At 45.3% G+C, this 14,446-nt stretch overlaps 1 protein-coding gene across 1 annotated transcript in view; it reads left to right on the forward strand.

Annotated features, from left to right (window-relative positions):
- Positions 1-14,446, forward strand: part of LOC105691506 (polypeptide N-acetylgalactosaminyltransferase 2) — a 126,164-nt gene that overhangs the window by 84,797 nt on the left and 26,921 nt on the right. Inside the window, exons 2-3 of the mRNA XM_012410026.3 lie at positions 10,211-10,386; positions 10,712-10,831. Coding sequence (XP_012265449.2) covers positions 10,211-10,386; positions 10,712-10,831 — 296 coding nt within the window. The remainder of the gene's footprint in view (positions 1-10,210; positions 10,387-10,711; positions 10,832-14,446) is intronic.

Raw genomic sequence — 14,446 nt, forward strand, 5'->3', positions numbered from 1 at the left:
GATCGTTGAAGCTTGTTCCTAAACGGTCGATATGATACACGATGGGAGGCGTGTGGAAATATCGCTAACCATCGGAGTAACGTACGGTCTACGCTTTGTCGAGGACACAAAATCAAACGCAAACGCATTCGTCAAATTGTAAACCGAAGTAGGGAAGATATAGCACTTCGTAATCCCGTCGGTCCGTGCTAACCACCGTCCGCGTACCCACCACTCTGCGTATATACCTACCCATCTACCAACTATAAACTTATCGTTGAAGGATTTAATTCGGATTACAGGTAATGCGCCCTCACTCATTATTTATCACTGCCAACTGCAGCGGTCGACCTCGTGTACCACCGCAACTCCCACTATTATTATAACGATAATAATAATAATAATTTACATTTTATTCCCACTAGAATAAAAATGACGAAGTAATCGAAGTTGCGTCATTCTGGAAGTGAAAGGAATCTCTCTCTTTTCCCCAAGTTTGCGCGAATTATATTGAGTGTGAAATGGAAGGTTGACGGTTGCGGAAAGTGCGAAAGCAAGCCGGTATACCCGAGTATGAGGTGAGTGACGAATCTGTTGCTAATTAGAAAATAATTAAGCAGTGTAATTTCGCGTATCCTTAATTAGCGAAATTTGTAATTACGCTACCTACTCGAAAGTTGGTATCAGCTAGAAGTACCGTTGGAAAGGAAAGGATACGAGGAGCCCGACCAGCTAGCGGCGCGAGCCCCAGTGGTGAGCGGGGTAAAGTAGACACGGTGGGAAGTCACGAGAAGAGACAAGGTCTTGATTTGTAACTTCTATCTGATCCAAAGTTGGGAGTACTTAATCTGGCATCGTCTTTCCCTGCACCTCCTACCGCCGACCGTTTCCAACCCCTCCCCCTTTATCCTTCTCCACACTTCGAAATCTCCAGACTTCGGAACCTGGACAGATATATCCCCAAGTCTAGATGGTAATGTCTGCGATAATGAGCCGAAGTAACCAGTTTCTGCAGTTTCTCTGAGACCCGAGCAACTCACCCGTAAATCCCTTTTCCACCTACCTACCTTTAATACCTACCTCGACGCGGCCGATCCCTGATGAAATTTCCACGACTAACAATAAGAACCAAGAGCGACCGACTGCTGCCGGACTGCGTCGGGCTATCGATTTCGATCGACGATCGACGGAGATCAAGTGCGTACGCCGTTGCTGAGCCAATCGCCCCGGTCCGAGTCAGATGTGGATCACCTTGCGATTGCTCCCGACATTATCGCGCCGTCGGCCCTCCTCTTCTCCTTCCGCACGATCCTCTTTTTCAGCTACACATACCAACACGTGACAGATTCACACGTACAGACTGTATCGGATCGGTCGGCACCTTCGAGCGCATGTACCACCATCCACCTTCCGCGCTCCATCACCCTGTTCGGAGTGAATCGCAAGGCTCTATATCCACGGGGTGTTCGTTCTACCGAAGTCATTCTTTTGAACATTTTCCGTCTCATCGAAACCTCGGGCTTGTTCTTAAATCTATTACCATCCCCCTACCTTGCATCAATTCCGCTTCTTCTCGCCGGTCCGATTTCGCAGAATATCGGAAAATGAAAACAAATCTGAGCCACTCAAATTGCAATTGCAAAGCACCATGTAGACGTCGAAGGCTGGTCGGTAGGCGTCGATACACGTCTCGTACCGTACCGATATATATGTGTCGACCTCAGCGCGAGGGTAGTTGTCAGAGTCGAATGTCAATAGACGGAGCATCTCGGTACATCTTGTACTCCCGGGTAATCGAGATAGTTTCCGCTGTGCAGTCAGGTAACGACCAATTGTGTCAGTAAATGGATCACGAGTACCCTTCGCCGTTAGAACAGAGTCCCGATGCTCGAACCGCGAGCTCTCGGAGATCTTTCGCTTTGAACGACCTGCCATCAAAACCTGTCCATATTCTATTGCGAATTCAACGTGGGACAGCCCGATGCTGCGGCAGCCAATTGTCAATAGTCATCAGACGAACGTCGTGCGGTATCTCCGACACTTTTGCTGTGTTTTTTTATGCCTTGCAATTTTTTACCATGTCGAAAATTCAGTTGACGATACGCAAACTGTGCACGTTCGGCAAAGCGTAGACACAAGTGTGTTGGTAATTGTTATCACGAAACGATTTTCACGGTCCTCTTTGGTCGGTGAGATGTTTTCCAATTATCACGAGTACCTCGATTCCGCATCTCCTGCTCTCCGTCACATCCGTTATTGAGCTAATCTGAATCAATGGCTCTTCCGATTCACTCCGCTGTAATTATTGTCGGATCATTTGGAACCCAATATGATGACGAGTGTTGTATCTTGTTTCTGATGTTTCAATAACGAAAAATTTCAGCCGGCATATCGAACAGATTAAAAATGATATTTCGAACGAGTCAACTTTAATTTCGTATTTACATACTCTACTCTTTTGCAAACACAGGATTTAATCCTTCGTCAATTTTGCGCATCAGTACGCGCATTTCTTTGCCGATCCAACCACCGACCGGATTGATTTTTCGTGATGATTTTAAGCTTTCTTGCACCGCTGAATTTACGTCGTGCGAATCCTCTGGCGAAAAAGCCAAACCGAAATAGTTTATCTCTTCGAAGAAGAAGGGGACTCGTGCTATACCGTCGCCCGAAATTCTCTTTACGTACAGCTGCAAAACCACGGACCAAGGTTTACCAGAGCTAACCAAACCGCTTCACGAACATACCGAAACGTCGTGTACCGGAGTCACCCCGCTTTGCGCTTCGCGCGAGGTTGTACTACATCCATCCATTTCTACTCCTCCAGATGTAGGTGTGTGTGAGCGGTACTTGTAAGTACCCGCTATACGTAGCGAAGGGACGAATAGGCAAAACTTTACCAATAGAGTTTGCGAACACCTAGGCCACACGTGATACTATCTCGCTAATAACCCGCTAGTTTCCGTCAGACGAAACGTTCCCCTATACGTTTACGTATCAGCAGTGCAGCGAAATATGCTTTATCTACGTACCTACGAAGTATCTTTTTACCCTTGGACAGGGCAAAGTTTGACCTTTCCCCGCACCGAAACGCAAAGCAGAAACGTATGATTGCGGAAGTTTTGCAGCTAGTCCGGCAATAAGCAACGACCGTGCGATGAGTTCAGTTTGAAAAGATGAGAAAAATAAGGGGGAGAAATTTGGAGTTCTCTGTTCGGTCTATCGTTAGCATAGGCGTTACGAGGGCGAATGAATTATCACAAATTTGCTCTTGATGGTAGTTGATTTTTACAGGAAGACGTCTACGTGGGCAGCAGACAGGTTATTTGAATCGCAACGACATCAGCTTCGGCTAAGTGCACTTTCCAGCTAGATTGATTTTGATAGATGGAGATTGGAAGGAAGTGCATTGCATAGCATAGACTGTCGTCGTCGTCGTCGTCGTCGTCGTATTCGAGAAGCTGTTAAGATTCTGCGGGATATCGAGTTACGGCGAAGACGGTGAACTGATGGATTGGCGAAAGTCATTTCGAAAGCATTGGAACCCAGAGAGATTCAAGATTCTAATGACCGAAATATATAAACAATTATTCGTCAGGTATCTGATTTTCGGCAAGTTAATCTGAAAACGGAACAATTTCATACATGAGCTCGGATCGATAGCAAAATACTAATTTCTGGTTGAAAATTATTGCCCGATACTCTTTTGACTTTCAATACACCAGCCGCCAGATGGATATTTATTGAGTTCAGCTTGAGCGTTTCGCAGTTGAATCGAGTGGTTGGACAGGTTTCAAAGAGCTAGAAGGGATTCGGTCTCCTAACCGTTCGACCGGCGCATCATCTCCGCAGGAATGCTTGCAAGGGTAATTCATTTAGATCCGACGAGATTCCTTCAGAAGCCGAATAAATTCGCATGGCGACTAATCGACTGAATAAAATTAATAGACACGAACATCGCTGAGTCGTGTATTCTAAAAGTTATGCTGAGAAATTATGGTTTCAGTTTTTTTGTATTTTGAAGGAAAACTCGAATCTTATTGACCCCCTGATGTGTTTTATATTCGATCTAGTCTTACCTGTCAGGACGGTTATTCTTTGTTTTCGAAGCCAATCAACTGGGTAAATGTTCTCCCGAGTAAACGGATCCATGAAAGTAAAATGCTGAGGTAGACCATGCAGTTTTATTTCAACGCCGACGCAGTTTTAAAAAAAGCACTTCTCTGGTCCCATCGCAAAATCATGACACCTGGAATAAAATGAATTAAGAAATTTTACGATCAGGGAACCGACTCAAGTACCGCGTTCAATGAAGATCTCGGTATAAAGATTCAATTTCAGACGTGGACGTGAAGCGACCGAGAATTCAATAGCGTGTCCCCAGGATATTCCATCGCACGTATCTGCAACATTCGCTGAAATGAATTTGACATTTAAAATATATTCAACGCTCTTAGCAGAAATTTTCCCGGACTGTTTCCATCAGGCCCCCGAAATTAAACTACATACAGTGTCAATGAAAACCGATGAGCACAAAGTAGCATCGCCCAGTTGTGAAATTTTCCCTGTCTGATTTACTCAATTGAAAAATATCCCGCGCGCGCCCAAACGGAAAATACCAGTAAGGATCGGTGTGATATCGGTATGTCGGGTACTCGAAAAATTATTTCGGAGTTTTTACTATGACGAACGAAAAAAGGAGTGTCTGTGTTTCGTTAAATTCTTTTAATTAACCCTAAACTCCTCTTCTGATCCCGTATAGTTGGGAGTGATTCGAAGCTTCTCGAACCAATTTACTTCCCCTTCCGGCTGCAATGACAATGCTCGTAAATCTCCACCCGCCCCACCCTGCCTCGCCGACTTCCGAGTTTCCTTCCTTACAGAGTACTGTCTTTCTTTCATATTCCCGATCAAAAACCACCGGGTCAAAGTATCCGGTCGCTGTTCAACCTCTTACAGTTTAATGCCCCGATAAAAGAAAAGTGAGGTAAAAGAGTTGAAGAAATGGTATCGACAAAATTCTTCCAACGTAGTATGATTGTACAAAGGCGGAAGTGATACGGTGATACCAGGGTTTTCGAGACACCGTTCGTTGATTTATGATTCAATCATAAAAGCAATTTATCGAATCAGGTCTTGTGATAAAATTTAAGAGGTAATTTGCGAATTACTCGGTAATAGCAAACGTGGGCATTCTCCATCGGAAGCGACGGACTTTTTCGCTGCGGCGTTCGAGTATGGGAACGAAGTAGCGCGGGGTGTAGATGTGGTCGAAGCAAAGGTCGGTGGGTGATAACCACCGACTAAACCGACGCTCAGCTAGCGTCCAGCTAAGTAGATTACCGCTGCATTAAATTAGCAGCAGCGGTTCGAGCCAGAAGCTCGGACCCGGCCAAATGCAATTGCCGCACGGTCGACCGCAACTTCGTAGTGTCTTCGCGATTGACCGCGACATTTTCCTTTTTTCCGGCCCTCTCGTTTCACCGCCGCACCGAGGTATCTCGTTTCCATCAAAAGGGTGCATCGTAATTGGAGCGAACGACGACGGGTGCGTTGCAGTAGCTGAGAACGGTTCAAACGGAGGGACGAGAGTTGGTGAAGATAACGGCCTACGACCCGCATGTATTTTCGCCTGCAGTGATAATCTGCGCGCACGTGTGTAGGTATGGTTACGTATGCCGATGTAAAGAAGCGTACGTCTCCCGTGTTCGGTCGGAATCTATTCGGGTATATTCAGGCGTATTCGGAGATATTTCAGAAGGCATGGCAACGAGCAGTCAGATCTAATCGAGTGCCACCGGCATACCAAAGTCGAATACAGAATTAGCAAAGGGCGCCATATGGGTGGACAAGTTCCAAAACCGGCTTCTCCTGTATCCACTCGCTGAAATTTTGCGTTGGTACAAAGCCTCCGGTATAAACGTGCCCGCGCCCTAAACCAGGTCCAGGGACTCCGATAGGCCGAGGCTCGCAAAAAGTAACGAGCTAGCATCCGAGAACCTCGGGGAAAATTGACGTTTTGGCAGCAAAAAATAATTACGACATCGTATCGAGTGAAGTGTATGAATTTTTTCAGATTCTTCATTTTGTGACCTTTTCACGTCTCATTGTCGCAACCGCGGGCGAAATAATTTGTGCTTCGTCTCTCCCGGCTGGTGTCCTCAAAGTCGGTCGAGTACGTCTTTAATTTGCGCAGCTACCGGAGCAGAGACGTTCCCCGTTCATATATTACAGAGATGATATCTTAAACAGTGTTGGAGGGTGTTGGTGTGGTAAGATAAAGCGGGAAAGGAAGGGAAGGCAATTTTGGTGTTCTCCGTTCCGCGGACACTTGATAAACTCGCCTCGCCGTTGAACCACGTTTCAGAAACACTCTTCCTCGCCGCCACTCCACGATATGTAGCTGCCATATTCGAAGAAAGCGAAAAAAAAGACGATCCTATACATAATAGCCACAGTGGAGGAGAGGAAGGTATCTTGAGATGACGGACACGCCCTGCAACTTCTGCGTAGAGTTTCTTTTCCATTTCATACATTTCCTATCCCGTTACCCGGCGATGCTTTCTCTCTCGCCGATGTATTCTCGTGAGTTATGAGTACATTTGCATAGAAACCATCCCTGCGGTTAGAGGACTGCTCCTGGCCTCGCTTCTGACCCCGCCACGGTTTGGCCACATTTACGTATGTATACGGTAACCCGGATGAGTGGGTGGTGCGGACCGGGGCGGTAGAGGGTGCCGGGCTTAGTTAGGAACGGACTGCAGACAGCTGACATTCGGACACGGTGTGTCGGTCGCTTTCCTATTAAATCTGCGGTTCACTGACGGGAATATTTAGGCTAATCTTCCCTTCCCAGCCACCGGTAAAGGAAGGTAAATCTTCGCTACGGTGTACGACCTGGTCGTGAAATTGTCAAAAAATACTTTCCACGCAGGCAGCGTTGTCTCGTCTTCTGATTCATCAGTTGGAATAAATCCCATCAATTGGTCGGATTCGAGTCAATCGATCGCTCAATTCCAGCAGATGTAGGAAAACAAACTAAATTTCTTCCGACGTTTCGCAGTGTAACAGATGGGTAATTCTTTCGATGAAAAGTGACCTTTTAAATCTGAATAAAATCGTCGACCGGTGATATCCCTTTCTGCTACGCTTACAATTAGAATTTCAACTGGGGAGCTGAGGTTAATATTTACAGAACGAAATAACTTCGGTGTAGATCTCTAGTTGATCCTCGTACCGACTAATTACCCGTTCAGCTTTGATTCTCCTACGCTTAAATCGGATTATTATACGTTACAGCGAAGTTGGAACTTTTCTACCGACATACACGTATAACGTTCAACCCCTGCACGAATAATCGGTTTTCCTGTTGCTGTTTTACAGTAAAAAAATGAATGGCAAAAAAAGAACACGATTCTTCGGGCGATAATTTTACCGCCCGACCTCGCTTTATCATCACCCGTAATGTATCGTGCCTCACGCAAATAGTATCATCATGTACGTAGAGACCTCTCCGTTTTCCGGGGGATCTGCTTCGATAATTCCGTTGTATCGTTACCGAGTAATTGTTTCGAGCTGATTTTGTACCGGCTACGTTATGATCCTTTAATCGAAACACTCACGCTATCACACGTGCGATACTCAATCACCGTCCACCAATAGATACATAGTAATACACGCGTTCACATTTGGAAAATTATCGCATATCATACCGATGGACGACTCTTCCGGTTTCATCGACCGTCTGAAATAATTACTTGCCGCTGAAATGATTTTCCTTTCCGACTTCGTCATTTGATTAGCTCGCGCGTAGGTGATCCGTGTGTTCCGTAATTGCACAGGCGGGTGACTCCGAGTGAAATCCTACGAGAAACGTAAACCAGCAGTTTGACTGTTTAATGACCCCTTCCCCTACCCAACACGCCGGTGTCTGGAGCGACGAAATTTTCTTGCTTCCACAAATCACGCCGAGTTCAAATTATTATACAACTACAACGCTGCAGGTCGACGGTTTCAACAGAGCGAATCCGATTCTTCGGACCGGATGCAACAGCTTGCCGCATCTACCAGCTAGCGCCATTTCAACTGGACTTCCGGCTTCATATGCGCCCCAACGGTCTGCGAATATTAATCCACGAATGCAATACTATACCCAACATCTTTCTGCATATTACACTAAATATAGTATACGTATATGCAGCGGTTACAGCGAATTGCGCGACATCAACGTTATATCCATACCTGTGCACTTGGCCAATAATTCAACGCTCCTCGCAATATTTTCAGTCTGTGAAATTAAACCGTATACCACGCAAAAAATAATATCCGGTACCTCGTGATATTCGACGGTTCGTTCATTGTTCCGGATGAAAAAAATTATCATCCAACGCATTACATTATCCGCAGGTGTCGATTATTTCTTTTCCCGTGAAACTGACAAAGACTACAATCACGGCTGATCACTGTATAACATTTCAACCATCCGGCGATGCTTTATTATCCTGATGGGCAATGATCGGTTGTAGTAAATTTTTCACCCAGCCGGAGCACACTTCGTCCATCGGATGATCGTGAAAACTTTCGGGAACGCTGCGCGTCGCTTCGAAAATTAGCCCCGGGGTTCGGTAGATGGAAATTTGGCTCTATGCCCTTTACGCGGACTAGAAATTCCGAGGCCCGAGGGAAAGGTCTACAGAAATCACCACTTAGCCTGTACACCCGCAGAGTTTACCCGTGCTTGGCGCTCTTTCGATGCCACGCGGCAAAGACAATCTCCATACCTTTATCCTCTCATATCTAGAGATGAAAATGAAACGCAGCAAACTGGATATCAAGTGCTGACCCATCCGAGCTCGTCGTTGAATATGGAATCGAAACGAGGCGAGACTTCATTTGTAGCTAATCGAACCTGGGAGTGGTAGAAAAAAGGAATCCCGCTCGTTCGGTGAATCGCAAAAATTTCATTCTAGGTAAATATGCGCGGGTGAAGTGGAGTGCAATATCAGCTAAGCAGCAGAGAGATTTGAGTTCCAGTTAAAGCACAATGGAACTTGAGTTAAATAGAGTCAAGTCGGTCTTATAGTTCATTCGAACAAGCCAAACTTCTCGCATAACAAATTGAATACACTTTATCCAGCGAACAAACATGCCGTATACCCTCGCCACTCGCTCATACCGCGCACCTCCGAACATGCACAACGCTATGAGCCCTGCATTCGAGTCGAGTCGAAGGGGAGGTGGATAGAGAGCAGTTTGCAAGGATCGTAATAATTGTTCATCTTTCAATGCGAAAGGCTTGGCAGAAATACAGGTACAAGCGTTGGTTCGATACATCGGTTTGTTCGGAATCAAGACGAACAATAAATTCAATAGTTTCTAAACGACAATGAACTGCTACAATTGAAGTCAGAGAGAAGTTGGGAAACGGTAGTATCTGGTAGAGTCGACTGACTGAATCTGGATAGATACCGGAGCTGATGGGTAGAAATGGTGGAATAGGAGTGCCAACGTCTTGGAAAGTCAGCCAAACAATCGAACCCGATATTGCCGATGATATATAATGTATTATAGGTATATATTCGATTCTCCGTTGTGTTGTATCGGGACAACGTTCGCTTGGTACATCGCGATGTGCCGCTGCGAAACTCGCTGCAGTCCCATTCGATATAGAACCTCCGAGTAACCTTCTGATTCAGAAGTCTCCTAGCTGATAACTGCGGATTGAAAATCGCGTGATGATAAACAATAGCAGGCTGAGAGCCACCCTCCGAGGAATAGAGAACATTGAAACTTGTCAAGAATGACTATTTTTTCATGCGTTTGATTCATCTTTTTCAAATTCATCAGTCGACCTTCGCTCGTGTGAGCTCCGGTGGGCAAAAATAAGTACAACGGTGGGTAGCTTGTTCGGAAGACAATCGATCAAAATTTGAACAAAATAACGAAACAACCTAGCCGTCTATCGGATCGATATTACAGGGCGGTAGCGGACTAGCGGGAAATTTTTATCTCTCAGAATTGGCTCGCCGATAACAAAGACAAATAGATCTCCAGATTTCGGAGGATGAAAATGCCACGAATCAGGAATCTTCACCTTCCGAAATTCGAAGAGTGCGCCGTGCCTGTCGAGCGTACGATAAGCGATGAAGTAGGATTTCGGGCATTAAAATTTCGTACCGGCAAAATCGACTTTCATTCCTTGAGTCAATTCGATGTCCTTTTTCTTTTGCAGAATGAGAACAGAGCGTTACGTCTAAAGGACCCGTCGTCGGTCGCGGTGCTTTCAGGTGTACCAAATTCAGCGGCATACGTAGATCCAGTTGGTACAGCAATTGTTCTGTCCTCAGAGCTACTTCCTGCACCGACCCCGGACCCCCGGGTCACGTGGAATTACTTCGACGAGCAAGGGTGAGTAACGTCCTCCTCTCTAGTTAAGTCCTCTACCTTTGTCTTTGACATTCAGTTCCCTTTGCAATTTGTGATAATTAACTCCCCCAACGTGCAACGTGATTCAATTTAACATTTAATCCTGCACTTCCTTTTCCCCCCCCCCCCCCCCCCCATACAGTTGGCTCGATAAAAAGAAATAAAAGTGTAGCCTTATCAAAACGTAAAAGCCAAGGGGAGGAGAAAAAAAAAAAAAACAACAAACAAACAAACAAAAAAACGAACGAACGAACCAGTGCGATTAGCACAACCGATTGCGAATTACCACGTATGTTTAATCGTTCAGGTATGTGTCGAGGGGCGGACTCAGAGCGGGTGAGGATCCCTACGCGAGAAATAAATTCAACCAGGAAGCGTCCGATGGATTACCGAGTAACAGGGACATTCCCGATACGAGGAGTGCGATGTGAGTATAAAATTGAAATCATCACTTTTATTATTTCAGCTCGTTGACGGGGCTCGGCGTACGAATCAGGTGGGTGACGACGGTGGACTTTGGAAGATAGAGAATGGGAATGATATTAATAATAAAAGTTTAAACTTCGGTCGACTGTGCAAAGATATCCCCCTGCAGTGACGAAGAGATCGGTATAGCGTGGAGGTCCAATTAAGTCGGTGAAACTCAATTAAGGTTTGATGATTGCGCGACTCTTGGGATCCTTGAAAACCAACTGTATCAATTTTCCACAATCCTGTTGCCGGTGTAAATAGTATATTCAGTAGCTGCTACCGCTGCTACCGTTGGTCCTCGATGAATAATTCTTCGCACACGTTTATATTAGCGGAGATAAAGTTCACGAATATACGGAGCGTAGCGGCTCGTGTACGGGATGCTGCGAAATTTCTTGCCATCGGTTTGCCAGATGATTGTTCAAATCCTGCTCGGTAAATATCCTCAAAAATAAGCCCTCGCCAAAGTAATTTTGATCTTACCGACACGAGAGTAGAATTAAACATTTTTTACCGACTCGAAAAATTCTACTCTTCAAGTCTGACGATAACCGCAAATGAAATTCACGGCTGCGAGTTTTCAAACAGATTCCCACCAGTTTTCGGCTGGAGATTCGCCGCTCCAATGTTGCGATACATCGTTTTTGGACGCCCCATACGATATACGATTGTACAGAAAATCACGATATCATAATAACGTAAGCTAACAACCGGAAGGCGCTGATTTCTCGCGTCAGGAATTATAACCGAAAAGAATGAACGAGACGGTCTCCCCGAAGAGTTACCAAGGCGTAGAAGAGACAAAGAACGAATTATCTCATCTGATGCGGCAGGAACCCGATGCTCGTATACGCTCTTTCTTTCATTCGCCACGGATATGAAAGAGAAATGATATTTATTGATTAACGCGATGATCGAACGAGATACGACGATCCGTGTACAGCGAACCTCGTCAGCTCGACGACCTGCAGCGATGTTCTTGATTAACCGATAATTACCAATCCGTGGTGAGCCTATGGAACAACGGGTTGCGTTGCTGCGGTGGCGACAGCACGTGGTCGAATCAGTTTCACGACGGGTCATCTGCGGCGGATGACCCGGAAAAGAGATTGGTTAGTGCGTTTAGTCGATGTTAAAACACGCGACCCATCAACTATGGTTGTTCGCTACGCGGTTATTGGGGCGAGACGATTTGGGAAATATATCAAATAGTGGCAGGTCACTAACTAGTTGACTCTACCGTTGATCGACCATAGCCGTTGTTCAACTCGTGGCATGCATGCAACTCTGGGACGGGATGTGAGCTCAGAGCTTTTTTTTTAATTGCACCCCCGGCTTCTCCGTTGTGTGTATAAGTGCGAAATCGCGATTCTCCGAATCCCGGAAAATCCGAATACCTAACCAAACATGAACGTGCGCTGGAAAGGAAAACGAACGTTTTTTACGGTTCGTTGCAGCTCCGAAAGCTCTATTGTTCAATTCGTTTTAATCGAATGCGGATTGAAACTCACCTTGCGGAGAGACTGAAAAAATGAACGAATAGACGAAAAATCCCATTATACCACCCCTCGGTGACCCACCGACCGACCCTTCGATGCGAGTACCTACGTGTGTATATACGTTCGAAGATATTCGTAGATATTCAAAGTCTCGAACAATGAAGTGGCTATCGTTAATTAAGCACGATGGTAAAATTGAACCTCTTCTCCGAATGAAAACTCCTCCGATACAACTGAAACCCGGAAGTATCAATATTCTAGAGCTTCGGCAACACTTACGGCGTTCAGACCTAGAAAATCTAGAGAATTATTCACTCGTGATTTTGAATAATTACATATCAAGGAGATAAAGCCGCGCCATTTTCACCGCACGGATCTCCTTTCGCGCCGTTATCATCACCTCACCTCGGAATAAACTCCCCGCCCTATTTTCTCCGTCCCAACCCTAACATTCGCTTCTCGTCTTCCCCGTATAACATACTGACGAACGAATGCAGATCGGTATCTCCCCTGCAGCAGTCACGCGGGATGCGATATTTGACAGCTGACGTATCGTTATTGTATTGCATACATGAATGTGCCTATCGCTATCCCTGATACTACGAAAGAACGAGGGGCGAATTTTTCCATGCAAATGTCTAATTGCATTCTCTTGGAATTCCAAATCGCGTCGTTTGCGCCTAGATTGGCAAAGACTCGCGCGGTACGGATTACATGAAATTTGGATCGAAGAAAAAAAGGGTGAATGGTAGGAAAATTGAAGTTGATATTTATTTTCTTCCGTCCGATTCGACCGTCGGTTTTATGATTTTACTCGCAGTTTTTTTACGGGTGAGAAGCTCGGTCAATGTTGTTTTCGATTCGGTTTGTTGTTGCTAAAGTGGCGGTTGCCAAGTAGGTAAAAGTGTCAACCCGGCTGACTCTTTGGAATTTCTCGCTATCTGTGATATCCGATTTCTATACAAACTATTGAAAATAAACGACCGGAAGCCGTTCGTAGTTACGGTATGCTTCGGAAAACTGGCACGGGGTGAAGGGGTTCGTTGAATTTCCTGTTTGTAAAAGAAATTCTAACGAAAACCACCTTTTTTCTACCCACCCTCTCTCTCTTTTCATCTTCTTTATCACTACCCACCCACTCTACCTATCTAACTCGTTTTTATTCAAATATCCTCTCCTCCCCTCATAAGTCCTAAAAAAAACCCCAATATACCTCCCAGTCCGCATCATGATAGAAATGAAAAGTAATCACCGATTGCGTTAATCCCAGGAACACGAATACATTCTATCGGAAAGGAAAGATGTTTCTCAATTATTTTTCGAAAGAATGTTTAACCTCCCGGATCAGCGATTCTGCATTCTGGAATTTCGTGTCCTCTATAATGCGATCGTAAAGAATTTAAAGGTGGGCGATACCATTAGGCAGAGTTCCTCTGAATTTCGGATGCCCAATCTCGTTGCTGCCGGTGTAACAATTTCCGCTCCCGCGGCCAGCTACATCATCAGCACCGTACCCACGACCCACATCCATATAGATACATTGTTAGAGTTTTAGTTTAACTTTTCGCGGAGGATTTCAAACGGATGTCGATGCAAATATGAATGCGAGCGTGAGCTTCGATCCTTTACCCTCCGCTAGTTCGGATTATACCGTGACAAACGTAACGTGCTCTCCCAAAAAATTCAATTTCGCGGAAAAGTAAGAAAAACTTTTTGCGCGACTCCTGGTAAACCCTTTTTTTGGCAAGGGGCGTTTATTCGAAGGGGTGTTTACCTCGGGAAGATAGAAAACCCGTGAAAAATTATTGTTCTGGTCGAACCCCTCGCTATCTAAGTACCCTTAATCAACAACTGACGGAGAAGGAAATGAATATGGAAGACAAAGAAAGGATGTATTGAAGAATAAGAATGAGATGGAACGCGAAATCAAAGTCTGTATACGACTGACGTGCGTATAATAGATATACCCACCCGGATAGACAAACTGTCGTAAGATAGAATAAACACAAACCACTACCACTGTCACTACCCATCAGAAATCGTCCATCGCCCATCGACCATCGGGGGGCGGA

Source organism: Athalia rosae, chromosome 2, assembly GCF_917208135.1.
Source record: "Athalia rosae chromosome 2, iyAthRosa1.1, whole genome shotgun sequence".
NCBI lineage: Eukaryota > Metazoa > Arthropoda > Insecta > Hymenoptera > Athaliidae > Athalia > Athalia rosae.